The 18,732-nt window shown below is 35.7% G+C and overlaps 1 protein-coding gene across 1 annotated transcript in view; it reads left to right on the top strand.

Annotated features, from left to right (window-relative positions):
- Positions 1-13,978, top strand: part of REL (REL proto-oncogene, NF-kB subunit) — a 44,952-nt gene extending 30,974 nt beyond the window's left edge. The window contains exons 5-10 of the mRNA XM_032178580.2: positions 4,959-5,099; positions 6,362-6,466; positions 6,561-6,773; positions 8,308-8,376; positions 8,842-8,910; positions 10,028-13,978. Of these exons, the coding sequence (XP_032034471.1) occupies positions 4,959-5,099; positions 6,362-6,466; positions 6,561-6,773; positions 8,308-8,376; positions 8,842-8,910; positions 10,028-10,800 (1,370 nt within the window). The 3' untranslated portion in view covers positions 10,801-13,978. The remainder of the gene's footprint in view (positions 1-4,958; positions 5,100-6,361; positions 6,467-6,560; positions 6,774-8,307; positions 8,377-8,841; positions 8,911-10,027) is intronic.
- The last annotated feature ends 4,754 nt before the right edge of the window (positions 13,979-18,732 follow it).

The raw sequence follows: 18,732 nt of genomic DNA, 5'->3' as shown, positions 1-18,732 counted from the left end.
GGGCCTGTAGTCCCAGCTACTCGGGAGGCTGAGGCAGGAGAATCACTTGAACCCGGGAGGCAGAGGTTGCAGTGAGCTGAGATCGTGCCACTGCACTCCAGCCTGGGCAAAGAGCAAGACTGTCTCAAAAAAAAAAAAAAAAAAAAAAAAAGTCATTTTCTCCCAATTGATAAATAGATTCAATGCAACTCCATATTAAATGTGATAATTCTAAACAGGAACAGAATATAGAAAAGGAACAATGAGGAGAAATTGACCTCATCAGACAGAAGTATTAATACTAATTAAGGCAGTGTCATATTGGGATAAGAATAGACAGATTGACACATTGGAGTAGAATTGAGAGCCCTGAAGAGACTCCAATCACCTGTGACCCTGAACTGCAATAATTGGGTAAATCATTATCTTAACTTGTTTTTATTAATCTTTCTTAAATGTATGTATAGCTCAGATTTATTTCAATATTTAATATTACAGGTGTTTTGGTCTTTACTTGTAAATTTAGTGATGTTTTTGTGACCAAAGTCTGCTGTAGAAACTTTTATTTACATTGATTAGCCTATGGTAAAATTGGTTTTATTATGGTGGTGTTTCACTTGAAGTTGCAATTTCCAAGAACCTATAGACATCATCCTAGAAGAACATTAAGTGAAGACTTACTGTGTATATAAGCAGATTTGAAATTAAAAATATAAAAGATCTTCTGAAGTTGCAACAGTGTTCAGAAGTATTATAAAATAGAAATAAGTCATTTCCAAAAGAGAGATTTCATTTTTGCCCAAAATCTTTCTTTTAAGCTATAAAAGACAAAACTGTTCAATACACATTTTTGTCAATTTAAATCTACATATTCACCCAATTTTTATAAGATAAAATAAAAATGTATAATTATTGAAAAAAGAAAAAAGAATTGAGAGCCCAGAAACAGAGCTAAGGAAATATGTGACTTTAGTGTATGACAGAGGTGGCATGTCATATCAAGAGGAAAGGAGGAAATGTTTGAGAAATAAAGCTTGAAAAAAATAGTTATTTAATTAAGTTGGGTTCCCTACCTCACATCATATACAAATATCAGCTGAAGATGGATTAAAGGCTTTAAAATGAATCAACACTTTAAAAACTTTTGGTAGACTATGTTGGTAAACATTTTAATCCTTGAGGTGTAAAAAGACAAGACACAAAGTGTTTTCTATAAAACTTTTGATAAATTTGATTATATTCTTAATTTCAGTTTATTATATTTTTCAGTTCTAGAATTTGATTCCTTTTTTCAGTTTCAAGTTCTCCAGTAAACTCAATCTTAATTCCTTGAATATATTAAGTATAGTTACTTTAAATTACATGTCTGAAAACTTCATTATTTGTATCCTTTGTGGTATGTTTTTATTGCCTGTTGCTTTCTTTTTTTAAAAAAAAAAATTTATTTTGCCTCCTCATATGTCTGGTTATTTAAGATAAAATACCAATCATTTTCTGTGAAAAAGTGTAAAGATTTTAGGCCTACAATATTATCTCCCTGCAGAAAATTTTCTTCTGGCTAGTGGCCGGGTACACTAGCAATCCCAGGTCACCTAAAATCAGTGAATGATTTACGTTATTTGAAATTGGGCTTTCATCCCTGAAATCTGATACGTTTCCTCAAATCCCCCAAAGCGTTGGGTATTTATCAGATCCCACATCCTTGGCAAACTCTCAACTCCGTTATTTTTTCCCTATAGTTTATTTAGAGTTCATCTCAATCTTCTTAACCATCCCTTAGAAAACTGTCAGGCTATATTCAGATAAAAGTGGCCTCTCATTCTGAACTGTGGGTTTTCTTCTCTCATATCTTGGTCACATGATTTTTCATGACCTTGTTAGCTCTCATTAGAGAAATTTTGTTTCATATTTTGTCCACTTTATTCTTATGGTTGAATTGGTCCCAGTTTACAGATTATCATCTGCCATTACCAAAAGTAGAACTTCTTTTTATTAACGTTTGCTTTATGCTTTCTTCAGTAACTTGTAAAAGTATCTAAATGTTTGGTTGTTCAATAGGCCTTTAAGTAATTCTTCAGTCATTTGTGTTAATTGAGGAAATGTATAATAAATACCACTATGTTCGATGCCTAGTGGAGACACATCAGACATCCCTTCTGACTTCATTTGAAACTTTGTCTAATAGGATAGAAGAGGCATACATAAATGATTATCATGTAAGATTTTAAAACTTTTAAGGGCATAAGAAAGGTATAGGTCAAGTCTTGCACTGATTTAGAGAGGAGAAATATTCCTTCCATTGCAGAGGATGAAGTTAGGCTTTATAGAAAAGAAGCTTTGAGCTGGGGTTTCAGCCTTACACTGAATCTTGCATTGGGTAAAAACGGGTATCTGTCATGATTCTTTCCTGTCAGTAGTTTTTAACCATGTTGTGCAGAGATGAAAGTAATTCTGATGCAGTAGTAATTGTATTTCCACACACTGAGAAGATTCAAAGCAAAATCTCATAAACAGTGATTTTTTTTTGAAAAGTAGGTAGAATTTCTTCCCTGTAGTAGAACTATTATGTGACTAAATATTTTTGAACTTTGGCTTATTGACCAGTTTGTTTATTTTTCTTTTATGTACCATTTAAAAATATTTAAAGTAAACTTTTATTGAGATACAATAAAATCTACCCGAATATATCCTGCCACATAACCACATTCAAGCTATGGAACATTTCCATCACCTCCTAAAATTTCCCTGGTCCCCTTCTCGCTCAGTTCCCTACCCTGCCTCTGCCTCAGGCAATTACTAATCTGCCTTCTGTCACTGGAGATTAATCTTTTCTAAAACTGCATATGAATGGAAGCATACAGTATACTTTTGTATCTGGTTTCTTTTGCTCAACATGGTTTTGAGATACATTCATTTGAGAGTGTATACCCATAGTTTGTTCTTTTTTTCTTTTTTGAGACGGAGTCGCTCTGTCGCCCAGGCTGGAGTGCAGTGGCACGATTTCGGCTCACTGCAAGCTCCGCCTCTCGGGTTCACCATTCTCCTGCCTCAGCCTCCCAAGTAGCTGGGATTATAGGTGCTCGCCACCACGCCTGGCTAATTTTTTGTGTTTTTAGTAGAGGCGGGGTTTCACCGTGTTAGCCAGGATGGTCTCGATCTCCCAACCTCATGATCTGCCCACCTTGGCCTCCCAAAGTGCTGGGATTACAGGTGTGAGCCACGACGCCTGGCCAGTTTGTTCTCTTTTATTGCTGAGTTTATTCCATTGTAGGACTATACCACACTTTGTTTATCCATTCACAGAGTTCACATAGGTTTATTTTTAAACTTACCAGGAATATCTAGCTACAAATTTATCTTTTTTGCATATTGATTACTCATCTTTGCAATTGAGAGACACTAATATCTTGAATGCTACATTTATAATGCTGTAAAAATGGATTTTGAAGAGGTAGCTCTCATATTGCCTACACAACAGTGCCAGTAGAGTATGCTGCTGTAACACAAGTGTTGGTATCATAACATTTTGACCTTTCAGTTGTACAGAGTACAGATGTGTTTTTATGCACTGTTTCAAAGATTAGGCATAAGAATGCTAGTACTGGGATACTTACAGAAGTTGTGATAGCTACGTAGACTGTCAGTGTCATTAAATAAAAACAGTATAAAATACATTATCAATTTTATTAGTTATTGCCTGTAAAATAAGGAATTTGGGCTTAACTATGTTTCTAAATTTAGTGTTTCAAAATTTAATACTTTGCAAAGTAAAATTGTTTTGTAAATAATGTGCATGTCATGCTTTTTAAAAATATGACTGTTATTGCTATAGCTTATGGCATTTGAAAGCCAATATTTTCTTTTGGAACTGGGTTTCTGGTTCAAATACTAATTTAACAAACTATTATACTATATTCTGTCATGAGCTTGTCTAGTTTTATAGAACTATAAAATTTTTAATTAAAAAATTTTTTAAGTTTGCACATAAAATTTCTTATGGAAACTAGCTATCTTAACATTTTTTTGTTTCTTGGTATTCCATCCTTAAAATGTTGATCCACATTTAGTAGATATTCTTGTGTATGTCATTTTTATGTATAACATATGTACAGTTTTCTAATAGATTTCAATTTTTAAAAGCATAGGTTCTAAATTTAATGACTTGAGTTCACATTTCCACCCTGTCACTGTGAAACTTTGGGCAAGTAATTCATCTCTTTAAAATCAGTTCCACGCCAGGCTCAGTGGCTCATGCCCATAATCCCAACACTTTGGGAGGCCAAGGTGGGTGGATCACTTGAGCCTGGGAGTTTGAGACCACCCTGGGCAACATAGTGAAACCCCATCTCTACAAAAAAATAGAAAAATTAGCTGGGCGTGGTGGCATGTGCCTGTAGTCCCAGCTACTCAGGAGGCTGAGATGGGAAGATCACTTGAGCCTGGGAGGCGAAGGTTGAGGTGAGCCAAAATCGCATCACTGCACTCCAGCCTGGGCAACAGAGTGAGACCCCCATGTCAAAAAAACGAATTAAACTCAGTTCCTCATTTGTAAAATGGGGATGAAAGTAATTCTTGTACAGATTTAGGAGATAATTTACAGAGTCCTTAACACAACAACTGGACCAAATACATATTTGTTGAATGAATGGGTAAATGCCATTCTTTGTTGTGTACAAACCTGCAACTATTTTTTAAAACTTTGATTTGTTATTAATGTCAACTTGGGATTTTGCTTTAAATCCCAGGTGAGGGGATAGTTACTTCCTGAACATGGCTATAATTTATCAAATACTGTTAGATAGTGACTACTTGATAAGAATGATAAAAGGCATTCTTGAGATTGTATACTGTTCTATTTTTATTCATACAGATTTGGATGCTATTCAAGGTTATTGGCTATAATGGGCAGGGAGGAGGACCTAGCAAGTCTTTAGGTCTATGTGACTATTACATTCTTAAATTTTTTTTTTTCTATTCAGTCCCTGAAAAACAGCTGAATGATATTGAAGATTGTGACCTCAATGTGGTGAGACTATGTTTTCAAGTTTTCCTCCCTGATGAACATGGTAATTTGACGACTGCTCTTCCTCCTGTTGTCTCGAACCCAATTTATGACAACCGTAAGTACTTCATTTTCTTATATTTGTAGTCTTAACTTGTTTTTTGCAATAGTTTAATTCTTAAAAGTATTTTGGTAATTAGAAAAACAATATATTCATGATAGGAAAACTTCCAGACATTACAGAAATATATAACAGAAAGGAAATCTTCTCTAATCTCATCCTCCAGAGATAATCACTGTCCTTAGGTGCATATTTTACCAGTTTCTTCTTCCTATATATACACAAATACATTGTCATCATCATCATTTTTGACACAGTACAATTTTGGCAACTTAAAATCATAAGTGATGATTGTTTTAAAAACTTTCTTCTTACCATATATCTTGGACATTTTCCTTTCAATCACCTTATTCTTTTCAGTAGCAGCATATTTTATTATGTAGTTATATCATAATTTTATTAATTACCCTCTTACAAGACATTTGGTTTGTTTCTTTTCTCATTTTTTCTTTTTGGCCTAGCAAACTACTGCAATACATATTCTTGTATATGTTTTTATTTTTATTGGTTTTTTTTTTTTTGGAGACAGGATCTCACTCTGTCACCCAGGCTGGAGTGCAGTGGTGCAGTCATGGCTCACTGCATGGCAAATGCTGGATCAAAGGACATGGATATATCTCATTTTGAAAGATTATGAAACTTTACCCCAAAATACTATGTGTGTGTGTGTGTGTGTGTGTGTGTGTGTGTGTGTGTGTGTGTGTACATAAACTTATATATACATCCACCAATGTTGTATGATATACCTGTTTTATGTGTAGAAGGATAGAGAGACGCAGGGCTATAAAGGTAGATTAGAGTATCCTTATCATGTAGAGCTTTAAATGCCAGGGATAATTATAATAATCTTATGGCCAGATAATAGGAAGCATGAAAGTTGTATTGCCACAGGGAGATGTATTGCCATAGGGAAAATTGTATTGCCATGGGGATGTGGTCATGATTTATGAAGATTAATCTGGTGACAGTGCGTAGGATTGATTGGCGGAATCAGAATTTAGAAGCAGGGAGATGTAATTAGAGAATATATCATTACCTAGAAATGAAGCCACAAAGTCTAAAGTAAAGCAGTTAGGAAGTGGACAGATATATAGATGATTAATGTATTTAGTGTCCTTTATCTATACACTAAAACTTTTATTCTGTGAATGTTTTTCCTCAAATTCTTCCCTGCAAAAAGAAATAAAATATTACTAAGGTAGCAACTCATTTTTTTGAAAATCCTCATAGAAAATCCTCATTTTTTTGAAAATATTTAGGTGCTCCAAATACTGCAGAATTAAGGATTTGTCGTGTAAACAAGAATTGTGGAAGTGTCAGAGGAGGAGATGAAATATTTCTACTTTGTGACAAAGTTCAGAAAGGTATTTATTTATTTCATTGAATTTAGAATAAATTTTAGATTAATAGTTGCAGTTACTTTGTTTTCCCTTTTTTTTTTGGTTTCTTATTGACTAGATGACATAGAAGTTCGTTTTGTGTTGAACGATTGGGAAGCAAAAGGCATCTTTTCACAAGCTGATGTACACCGTCAAGTAGCCATTGTTTTCAAAACTCCACCATATTGCAAAGCTATCACAGAACCCGTAACAGTAAAAATGCAGTTGCGGAGACCTTCTGACCAGGAAGTTAGTGAATCTATGGATTTTAGATATCTGCCAGATGAAAAAGGTATGGCATTTTGCTGGTAATAATTTATATATTTCTTGAAGTGGTACTGCTAATAACATCTTCGTGTAAGATTCATTTGAGTACAGTTATGTATATTCATAATTTATGTTTCTTTTCCTGGAAGCTTTCTGTTGGTTTTTTTCTTTATGCTCTTTGCATCTCTTTATTTGTTGGGTTGTTTTTTGTTTTGTTTTGTTTTGTTTTTGAGACAGAGTCTCACTGTCACCCAGGCTAGAGTGCAGTGGCGCAATCTTAGCTCAGTGTAACCTCTGCCTCCCGGGTTCAAGCGATTCTCCTGCCTCAGCCTCCTAAGTAGCTGGGACTATAGGCACTTGCCACCACGCTTGGGCTACTTCTGCATTTTTAGTAGAGACAGGGTTTCACCATGTTGGCTAGGCTGGTCTCTGCATCTCTTTCTTCAAGAAGAGGTTTGATTAGTATGGAATAATTTCAAAGTATCTAAACTGCTTACTAAAATTTCTATTTTTGAAGGTCTATTTTAGTCTTTGTGCACTTACCACTCAGAGAGTAGTCTCTATATTGGTTTCTTATCAAACCTTATTGTATTAGTTGACATTATTGACTTGTGTGATAAGAAAACAAGATGAATATTTTAAACAGTTTGTTTTGGGTTTTTTTTGAGACAGGGTCTCTTGTCACCTAAGCTGGAGTACAGTGGCATGATCGTGGCTCACTAGAGCCTCAGCCTCCTGGGCTCAGGTGATCATCCCACCTCAGCCTCATGAGTACCTGGGACTATAGGTGCGCACCACCACGCTTGGCTAATTTTTGTGGGGTTTTTTTTTTTTTTTTGAGATGGAGTCTCGCTCTGTCTTGCCCAGGCTGGAGTACAGTGGCGCAATCCTGGCTCACTGCAACTTCTGCCTCCTGGGTTCAAGCAATTCTCCTGTCTCAGCCTCCCAAGTAGCTGAGACTACAGGCATGCGCCACCACATCCGACTAATTTTGTATTTTTAGTAGAGATGGGGTTTCACCATGTTGGCCAGGCTGGTCTCAAACTCCTGACCTCAGGTGATTCACCCACCTCTTATTTAAAAAATTTTTTTTTTTTTTTTTTTTGAGAGGGATCTTTGTCTGTCGCGCGATCTCGGCTCACTGCAACCTCCGCCTCCCGGGTTCACGCCATTCTCCTGCCTCAGCCTCTCCGAGTAGCTGGGACTACAGGCGCCCGCCACCACGCCCGGCTAATTTTTTGTATTTTTGGTAGAGACGGGGTTTCACCGTGGTCTCGATCTCCTGACCTCGTGATCCGCCCGCCTCGGCCTCCCAAAGTGCTGGGATTACAAGCGTGAGCCACCGCGCCCAGCCCCCTAAACAATTTTTTACTAAGAGAAAAATATCTTTTTCTACTGATACTACTGATTTGGGACGTATTCTACAATACTTATTAAATCCAACTTATATACGTATTTATTGAAAACATTTTCTATATGTGAATAAAATATTTGTTTATTAAAGGAGAGGATACAATCCTATAATTTTTTATCTGCTTTCCTGGTTTCTTTCTAATCAGATACTTACGGCAATAAAGCAAAGAAACAAAAGACAACTTTGCTTTTCCAGAAACTGTGCCAGGATCACGGTAAGAATATTTTGGATCGATTCATATTTAAATAGGTTTTGTTTTATTTACTTTATTCAGTTTTTCAAATTTTATTATTTTTGTTTTGTTTTGTTTTTTGTTTGTTTTTTTGAGACAGCATCTCTCTCTGCCACCCAGGCTGGAGTGCAGTAGGGCAATCTCAACTCACTGCAACCTCTGCCCCCCAGGTTCAACAATTCTCCTGCCTCAGCCTCCCGGGTAGCTGAGATTACAGGCATGTGCCACCAAACCCGGCTAATTTTTGTATTTTTAGTAGAAACAGGGTTTCGCCATGTTGACCAGGATGGTCTTGAACTCCTGACCTCAGGTGATCCACCCACCTTGGCCTCCCAAAATGCTGGGATTACAGGTGGGAGCCACCATGCCTGGCCAATTTTTCAGATTTTAATTGATAATGTTATTTTTCAAATGACATTTAATAATGGAAAAACTTTATCCTAACAGTTAATTTTCCTGAGAGACCAAGACTTGGTCTCCTCGGTTCAATTGGAGAAGGAAGATACTTCAAAAAAGGTATTTTATTTCCTATAGCATATTTCTTGTGATCAGAAAGACCAGTACTTTGCACAGTATATTGGAATTCTATTTTTAGGAATGAATAACTGCTTCTTTGAAAATTTCCTCTCCAGATTTTTCATGCTTTCAGTATAGAATGAATTAAGCATGGCTTCTGAAGGTTGTGTTAGAAACCGATTGTGTTTTTGGGATTTATTGTTCAAGAAATTACACGTTGTTCATATGGTAGCAATTTTATTAATTACATTGCGTTATGAAAAAAATGTTACTGATTTGGTTAGTTACCTGTTCTTATAAATAAAATTTTACTGGAACACGGCCATGAATATTTGATTAAATATTATCTCTAAACTGCTTTTTTTTTTTTTTTTTAACACGATGGCAACAGGGTTGAATAGTTCCAACAGAGGCTGTATATAGCTCACAAAGCCTAAAATATTTACAATCTTTTTACAGAAAAAAAAATTGCCAATCCCTAGTTTAGGTAATTCAACCAAGGGCTAATTAGAAGTCTTTTTTCTCCCACGTACATTCTTAAATCATTGCTTTTTCCTGGTTTGGTTTGTAAAGCATTTGTGTAATATGTAAATAAATACAGAATTAATTTTTTCTGTAATTTTTTCTGACTGAATTTTATAGTCTCTTAGGGTTCTGTTGTAATATATCTTAAAAGTTATGTGTATTTTCTTATCGCTAATGAGTGTTTTCTCCATCCTTCCATTTTCTCCTAAAAGTGAAGAGTAAGAGATGATTTTGGCTATTTGGAATCCCATTAATTGTAATTCTAATATTTATCTTTTAGTTTTCAAAAATACCTTTATAGAGCCTCAGAAACTAGATTTTCATATTTAGTTGTAGTGAAATTACATATGCCAAAGTAACTTGACAAAATCATTTTACCTGTATTTGTAAAATGGTATATATGTTACAGAATTTCGTTTTGGATTCGTGTAATAATTTTAGTGCTTTTTACATTTTTTTATTTGAAATGTTACATGGGTTTCCTTGACATTTTTCTTTATATATATTTGTGTGCTTATGCAATTTTAATTTAGAAATACTTTTTATAATTTTGTTCATTTTAATTTTGTAAAATAAATTTTTCCTCCCACAGAACCAAGCTTGTTTTCTCATGATGCAGTTGTGAGAGAAATGCCTACAGGGGTTTCAAGTCAAGCAGAATCCTACTATCCCTCACCTGGGCCCATCTCAAGTGGATTGTCACATCATGCCTCAATGGCACCTCTGCCTTCTTCAAGCTGGTCATCAGTGGCCCACCCCACCCCACGCTCAGGCAATACAAACCCACTGAGTAGTTTTTCAACAGGGACACTTCCTTCTAATTCGCAAGGTATCCCACCATTCCTGAGAATACCTGTTGGGAATGATTTAAATGCTTCTAACACTTGCATTTATAACAATGCCGATGACATAGTCGGAATGGAAGCGTCATCCATGCCACCAGAAGACTTATATGGTATTTCTGATCCCAACATGCTGTCTAATTGTTCTGTGAATATGATGACAACCAGCAATGACAGCATGGGAGAGACCGATAATCCAAGACTTCTGAGCATGAATCTTGAAAACCCCTCATGTAATTCAGTGTTAGACCCAAGAGACTTGAGACAACTCCATCAGATGTCCTCTTCCAGTATGTCAGCAGGCACCAATTCCAATACTACTGTTTTTGTTTCACAATCAGATGCATTTGAGGGATCTGACTTCAGTTGTGCAGATAACAGCATGATAAATGAGTCGGGACCATCAAACAGTACTAATCCAAACAGTCATGGTTTTGTTCAAGGTAGTCAGTATTCAGGTATTGGCAGTATGCAAAATGAGCAATTGAGTGACTCCTTTCCATATGAATTTTTTCAAGTATAACTTACAAGATTTAAATCCTTTTAAATCTTGATACCACCTACACAGATGCAGCATTTTGTATTTGTCTAACTGGGAATATAATACTGTATTTATACTGTATATATAATACTGACTGAGAATATAATACTGTATTTGAGAATACAAAAAACTTTTTTCAGGGAAGAAGCATACAACTTTGGACATAGTGAATACAAAATTGGAAGCTGTCATAAAAAGACAACTCAGAGGCCAGGCGCAGGGCCTCACACCTGTAATCCTAGCACTTTGGGAGGCCGAGGCGGGTGGATCACTTGAGACCAGGAATTCGAGACCAGCCTGGCCAACATGGTGAAACCCCATCTCTACTAAAAATACAAAAATTAGCTGAGCATGGTGGTACGTGCCTGTACTGTCAGCTACTTGGGAGGCTGAGACACAATAATTGCTTGAACCCAGGAAGCGGAGGTTGCAGTGAGCTGAGATCACACCACCGCACTCCAGCCTGGGTGACAGAGTAAGACTCTGTCTCAAAAAAAAAAACACGCTTTTTTATATTTCTTTTTATAATGTTTTAATGTATTCTTAAATTTCAAGCAAATTTAAGATAAAACTTGTAATGGCTATGCCATTGAAAAACTTAATTTCTTATTTTTGAGGCCCATGGGCCAAGGTAACCCCTAAGGGGTTTTCTTAGGCTTCTTGGAGCTTAGATTTGTATGTATATCAAAATGTCTTTAAAATGTTAAGTTGGGCAGAAGGCAGTTGAAGTGAGCTTTCAAGGTATGGGAGGTTTTCTACATTTTATACTATTTCAATCTATTCCTTTAAAGTTGCTTATGATTTTAGCTTTACACTCATATTTTTTAAGGGGAAGAAGTTTCCTTGGACCATTCGCCTTTCTTAGATGTCCTCACTCCCTGTGATCTCATAAAACTGCCTATTTGACATCTCTATGTAGAAATCTAATTAAAGCTCACACTCAGCATATCCAAAACTGAATTCTTGGTCTTCCCTCCCAAACTTGCTTCTCCTTCAGTCTTCTCCAACTCAGTAAATGGCAATGCCATACTTCTAGTTGCTCAGGCCAAAAACCCTGAAGTCATCCTTGATTCTTCTTTTAGCTCCCATATCCAATCCATTAGCAAATCTAGTAGACCCTACCTTCACAATATATCTAAAGCTGACCACCTCTTTTGACCTCTACTATTAACGCCCTATTCCAAGCCACCATCATCTCTTCCCTGGATTGAAGCTATCGTCTACAAAAATTCTTCTTATATCCTTGTATCCCTATAGTCTGTTCCCCATAAAGTAGCCAGAATGATTATCTTTAAAACAAGTCAACTCATACCATTCATCCTGCTCAAAAACATTCAATGGCTTCTCATCTCACTCAGAGCAGTCACAGTCCTTAAAAGTTGGAGGCCTAGACTCCCTGTCCTACCTCAGGTACCACCATATCCCACCTCCTCATGCAGCTCCAGGCACCTTGGCCTCAGTGCTCCTAAAGCATCAAGTATGCACCTGCCTTGGGCTCTTTGTACTTGGTATTCCCTTTGCCTTGAATGTTGTTCTCCCAGAAAAATGCATAGTTCACTCTTTTACATCCTTCAGGTGTCACTCCACTGTTACCTGAGCAGGTCTTCCTTGAATATATACATCAGCATTCCCTGTCCCCCCTGCTTTATGTATGTCCATAGCACTCACCATGATCTGACTTTACTAAGTATTTATTCATTTACTGTTTGTTTTCCCATACCGAAATATAAACTTTCTAAGGACAGAAATTTTTGTGCTTTATTGTTGAATCTCCAGTTTGTAGAAAAATGCCTACCTTATATTAAACACTCAGTAAATGTTTATTGAACATTAAAAGTGTTACTAATAGAACTTTGGTTTTTGAAAGAAATAATAACTTTAATTTTAAGATGTATATGATTTTTGCAGTTTTACTTAGTGTGACATTGGGTTTATGAGAATCATGTACATTCAAGTCCAGGAATAATAATGGTCACCCAAATTGTTTGAAAGGAAAATAATCCCAGTGGCAAAATGATGGTAGAATTTGGGTAATCTTTTTTTTCCTTTTATGAAAAGAGATTTTATTGAAGGTAAAACATTAGAGGTTCATTGAGAATCTCTAAATCCATGTTTTGACATTGTCAAGCTCATTGCAACTTCCAGATTGAGTAACACTTATAACACATTTCGTTTTCAAAGTGCAAGATTTTTAAAAGAGACTTGTCACATATTCATTTGGCTGGTCTCAAATGGTGAGCTGAATGCTGGGTAATCTCTACTAGCTCCTTAATCAGATTTAAAATTCTCAGTGTTTCCTAGTTGTTTCTACATACTTTATCTGAGTTGTTATAGCTGTAACATTACACTTTATTCGCTGTTTGTGTTTCGTGACTTTTGGTAATTCTGGCATTTAGAAACCTTTCACTTTGCTTCAAAACGTAGTTATATTTTAGGAGTTTTCATTTGATATATAATTATTTATTTTTCCCTTTTATTTCCCAAAGACATTGTAAGGGTTAATTAGATCATTATATTTTATTATTACAGATTAAAGTTGGGCAGTAATCTTAATTGTGATGGAATTATCATTATGCTAAGTAATTAACTTATTAAAGACCTAGTTTGTTTTACAACTAGAACCTGCCCTAAATGTTGAATATCTTCCTAGCAAGAAACAGTCTGTCATTTTACTTACACGATGTCTAACCAAACCATAAATTTACATAAACTAGTCGTTTCGGTCAAATTGAGAAATGTGTGAATGCCATAAAAACAAAAATTCTCAGTTAAATTATACTGGGAAATAGGGAAGAGAGCAAGATAAGACTTGGGCTCAGGATGGTTCAGGAAGAAAAAAAAAAGAATTAAAGACCCCTGAGTACTATTAATATTCCTCAGAAATTATTATTTCAAAAGGAAATATTTCTGTATTTTAAATTTTTCATGAGCAGCCATTATGAAATCTCACAAGAATCATAGAATTCAATAAAAAAGTAAAAAGTAATTTTTTATTTTTTATTTAAAAATATAAATTAAAATAAATTTTTAAAATCATAAGCACATAAATAGAACTTACCAGGGAGAAAGAAAAACCTGAAGGCACAATTTCTTTTCTGTTCAAAATAGGAACCCAGGATGTCTCTAGATAATGATGGACAGGTGGGGAGATTTTTTTTTTTTAATACAGAATCTCATAGTTTTGGATTAATTAGCACCAATCAGTTTAAACACTGACTGTTAGAATAGCTAAATAGGTTTTTTTCTTTAAACTAAATAAGCGTTGGCTACTTAGTATAAGTAAGTATAAGTAGAATTAAGGTTCTGCTACATCTGTGTTTAGAATATTTTTTTACAACTAAATAAGTGTTGGCTAGTTTTGCGGTGTAAGCAGAATTAAGGTTCTGCTACCTCTGTGTTTAGAATATTCCCAATGGATTTTTCATTTTTCAGGTGCTATTTTTTGACCATAGACTTTAATTTAAAATGAATTTGGTAACGTTTCTCCTCTATCTCTACATATATTTATGCTTTTCACCTGCTCTTTTAACACCTGCTTTAGTTTCTGAGGCACTTTTCTGAACTCTGCTTGTGCACTGGATCCCTCCTCCTTTCTCTGCCAGGCTGTGTTTACTTTATCCTTTCATCACCACTTAGTGCTTCCTTTCTTTGTATAAACATGATAAATGTCTTCATTAGCCTAAAAGGAAAGACCAGATAAAACCTTTCCTACCGACTTGGATGCGTTTGCATCCTGACTTCTGAAATGCCTCCAGCCTACATTTTCTCCCTTCCCAGTTACTCCTTAGCCCGGCGATCTCTATCTTTAGCTCCTACAATTTTCTTAGGATATTCTGGGAAAGATGAGCGGAGACTGCCCGCCTTGTCAAATCTAGTGTCTTTTTATCAGTCCTCACGCTGCTTGACCTATTTATAACCTCCTATACTTCCCTCTTTGGATACTCCTCTGGGTTTTCTGTGGTAGACAAGATTCCTCCTTGAGATTTATTTCCCATGAGTCTTGACCCCTCCCCTCAGTTGGTGCTATTTTTTCCCCTGGATGATCGTATCAGAGCCCACAGGTTCAGTTTTCTTTCATGCTACCTGAATGTCCTGATAAACTGGCTCTCTCTCTTCTTTACCTTCCATAATGGCATTACCATTTACCACGCCACCCAAGATACTTACTAGGAACCTCAAAGTATTGTATTCTTTTTCTCCATCACACTCATACTTAAGCATCAAGTCCTTTTGAGCTTATCTCCTCTTGCATATGTCCCTTCTTCATTCCTGCTGCCTTTTTAGTAAAGACCTTCATTCTTTTTCCCCAGTAATAATCTTTTCCATATGTTCCAGTTAAAATACCACGTTCTCCCTATTCCTTATTACATAGTTAGCATTCCTTGAAAAAAAAAACAGTTCTCTCAAGCCTCCATACCTTTAACATGTTACCCACTCTGCCTGTGCTCTTCTGGAACTAGAACACTCATCCTTGAAGACTGGGCTTCTCTATGAAGGTTGGTCCTGCCTCCTTAGTTGAGGTGAAGCTTCGTACATGCCTGTATTACGGACATCCTCTTATTTAAGTGTTTGTCTCTTTCGTCATTGGGACTCCAGCACCCAGCATAGTCCCTAGTATACTAGTTGGTGCCGAATAAGTAGTAGCTATTATTAGAAAAGGAAGGGTGAAATTGACATAGGAATTACTAAAATGTATATGGAAATGATTTTTAAAGGGAAAGGTAATGATTTTCTGGCAGGAAAAGCAGCAATGACAAGATTACTTAAGTCTTGTGAAATACACTTCTCTTCCTTGACCTGCTGCTTCCCTTTTTTACCACACACACGCACACATACCACAGCCCTTTGAGACTGAAAGCAGCTCTATTGAGAATAGTAGTGTCAACTGTATTATGTAGAAATTCTAAAGTTTTTGGGATTATTTCATAGCCCTGACCTTGCTACTTCTCTCCACTTTATGTGGCAGGTTTAATCTCAGGTCTCCCTCATACACTTCTAAGCCTCAGCACCTAACCCTTACACAACACTCCAGTATTGATGCAGTCAATCTTGTATAACATTTTTTGAATGTCCAATGTGCAAAGCACCATGTTGGAAATGATACAGAGATGAATAAGACAAAAACTCTTGCTCTCAAAGATGTCAGTCTTTTTCTTTGCAAGGATAACACATGTAGAGTAAAATGCATAAAGGGGACTAATTTTAAATGTACAGCTTAATTAATTTTTATGTATGTTAACACCCATGTCACCACCATGTTTAGGATATTTCCAACACCCCAGAAATTTCTTTCATGCCCCTTCCCAATCTGTACCTACACCTCTAAATCTATTTTCAATCTTAATGGCCTTTTAAATAACTGGGCCTGTCACAACCATAGTGAACAGAAACAGCTGGGTTGTCAGCGTCTAACCTAATACTTCAAGAAAACTCGTGATGGTTTCCATGTTAAGAGAGACATGGAGCAGGGCATTGGGCATGGTGGATAGATCACACCTGTCCAGCACTTTGGGAGGCCGAGGTAGGGGGATTGCTTGAGCCTAGGAGTTCAAGACCAGCCTGAGTAATACAAGGAAAACCTGTCTCTGCAAAAAAAAAAAAAAAAAAAAGCCAGGCATGGTGACATGTGCCTGTGGCCCCAGCTATTAGGGAGGCTGAGGTGGGAGGATCCCTTGAGCCCAGGAGGTTGAGTCTGTAGTGAGCAGTGATTACGCCACTGCACTCCAGCCTGGGCAAGACCCTGTCTCAAAAAAAAAAAAGACTTGGAATTGGTGATCCAGGCTGCCTAATGGCATCAAATAATTTGTTATATCTTTAATTGATTTATTGAAGGATCACCACATGCTTTTAAATAGCATGGAGAAATGGAAAGAATAGGGACTTTTTACTCAGGTAATACCCAGCCTGCTACCTAACAGGTTGTGTTGTACTAAATAAAATGGTACATAAGAAGAAACACTGTAAATTATATAGTGCGAATCAAATATTGTTAATGAACCAATATCTGTATATCCTATGTCCCTAATTAATCTTTAATTTAGATACTCCTTCTAGTTATCTAATACACAGCAGAGTGAGAAAAATCATTATGGATTAGGTTCTTTAGTAAGAAACCTGAGATGGACTTCTCATTAGCATTAATTAGTTATTGCCCAGCTTTGGAAAGCCTTCTTTTGGCCTTGTTTTTCCAGAAACATTTCCTATTGATTAATGAAGGTAAGGCCAATTTTAATGACTTCAATTCTGAAATTTTGTGACTCTTAATTTATTTGTAAAAGTTGATTATGAATTGGGAGTGGTTTGACTTTTCCTAAAAATCAATCTCATAGCTAATGAAGTTGCCACTGAAAGGTTTCTCATCTGTTTTGTTTTCAGATGTTGACTATAAAAGGGGAAAAATTGGAATGCTTTTTGTATCATATGTAACAGAAAATGTCATGCCATTTATCATTTATTATAAGCCCAGAAATAGGTGACTAATCAGAGATAAACGTATGGGTTGTCTGTATCTAGTTTTATGCCTTTTTTTTCCTAAGACGTAGTCAAATTAATATTTTAACTAATACATCTTAGCAGAGTTTAGTTAAGCACAAAGTGAACAGTGGGTAAGATTGAATCTCAAAAGTAATCATGTCTGTAATGTTTTTCATGCATGCAAAAAGCACAGACAAAACCACTCATGCCCTATTAATAAACAAAATACAGATCAAAGTTTTAAAAAGTAATCACTCTATTTATTCTAAATGTCTGTGGCTTTAGGAAAATACCACCAGCTAGTACTTATCTATTTAAAGATGTAGAATTTATTATCCTCTAATATTCTTATCACTTGTTTCCACAACTTTAGTTTACTATTGGACTTTCAAAAATTTAAAGAATTACAAGTAAAATTCATTAAACACCTGTGTGTGAATAGTAATACACACTAATTAGTACAGAGTGTTGCTTCTTCAACAAATTGAGTTTTCAGGGAAATCAGCAAGTAAATGAAATATAAATTTTTGGTAAAAGTATCAAACATTCATCTTGCCCATTTTTCCTCTTAAACTTTATTATCTAATCAAACATAGTTTTCCATAAGATGTAATAAAATATAGATAAGGTTGGAATATTTGAGAATCCATTTGTGGAATTGAATTTAATGAGACTTCATTGGTGATACACTCGATTTTTACTGGGTAATTAGCTGATAATGTTGGTCACTGTCTCACAGTTCAGGTAGCTTTAAGATGACGTGGCGAGGAAAACACAAAGCTTTTGGGTAACCAGCATTCTTAAATGTATGGTTTTTGACCAGGTGAACCCTTTAGAAGTGATTTCTGTTTTGAAAGTATCTACTTAAAATACCTTTGGCTGTGATGAATCTAGATCCCAGCAGAATACCAAAATCCTATTTTTTTTGACTGAGTATTTGTATATGCTTAATGACTGAAATGAATTTGGAGGCATTGATGACAGTGATTTTTTAAAGTTCTCAGGTACTGTTCAATTATTTAATGTTAAGTTTAGTATCAAGATGGAATTGTTTTTAAAATGCCAAAATGCCGTTTATTATACAGAATATTTTATTACATTTGTAATACCTTTGTATACAGTGATTTTTTTCTTGATAATAAATGGAAAAATTCTAAAACACTTGCTGAAATTTTGTTGCTATTTAACTTTTAAAATATCAGATTTTCTTCATATTTATAGCATCTTCCTAACAGGAAACGGTAGTTTTAGTTGCTTAGAAACATTAGACATTTTTTATGGAATGCTGTTGCTGAATATGGTTGCATTTGTAACTGTCCTTTGAAATAATTTTGTAGAGTACTGAAGTGCCTTTTTTCAAGATTTTTTTCCTTTTTCCTTTTTTGGCTTAACCAACAAAAACCTGTTTTCAGAGTCCTGGAGGCTGAAAGTCCGAGATCA

The sequence above is a fragment of the Hylobates moloch genome, unplaced genomic scaffold, assembly GCF_009828535.3.
Source record: "Hylobates moloch isolate HMO894 unplaced genomic scaffold, HMol_V3 SCAFFOLD_15, whole genome shotgun sequence".
NCBI lineage: Eukaryota > Metazoa > Chordata > Mammalia > Primates > Hylobatidae > Hylobates > Hylobates moloch.
This window is presented reverse-complemented; position numbering and strand designations above follow the sequence as displayed.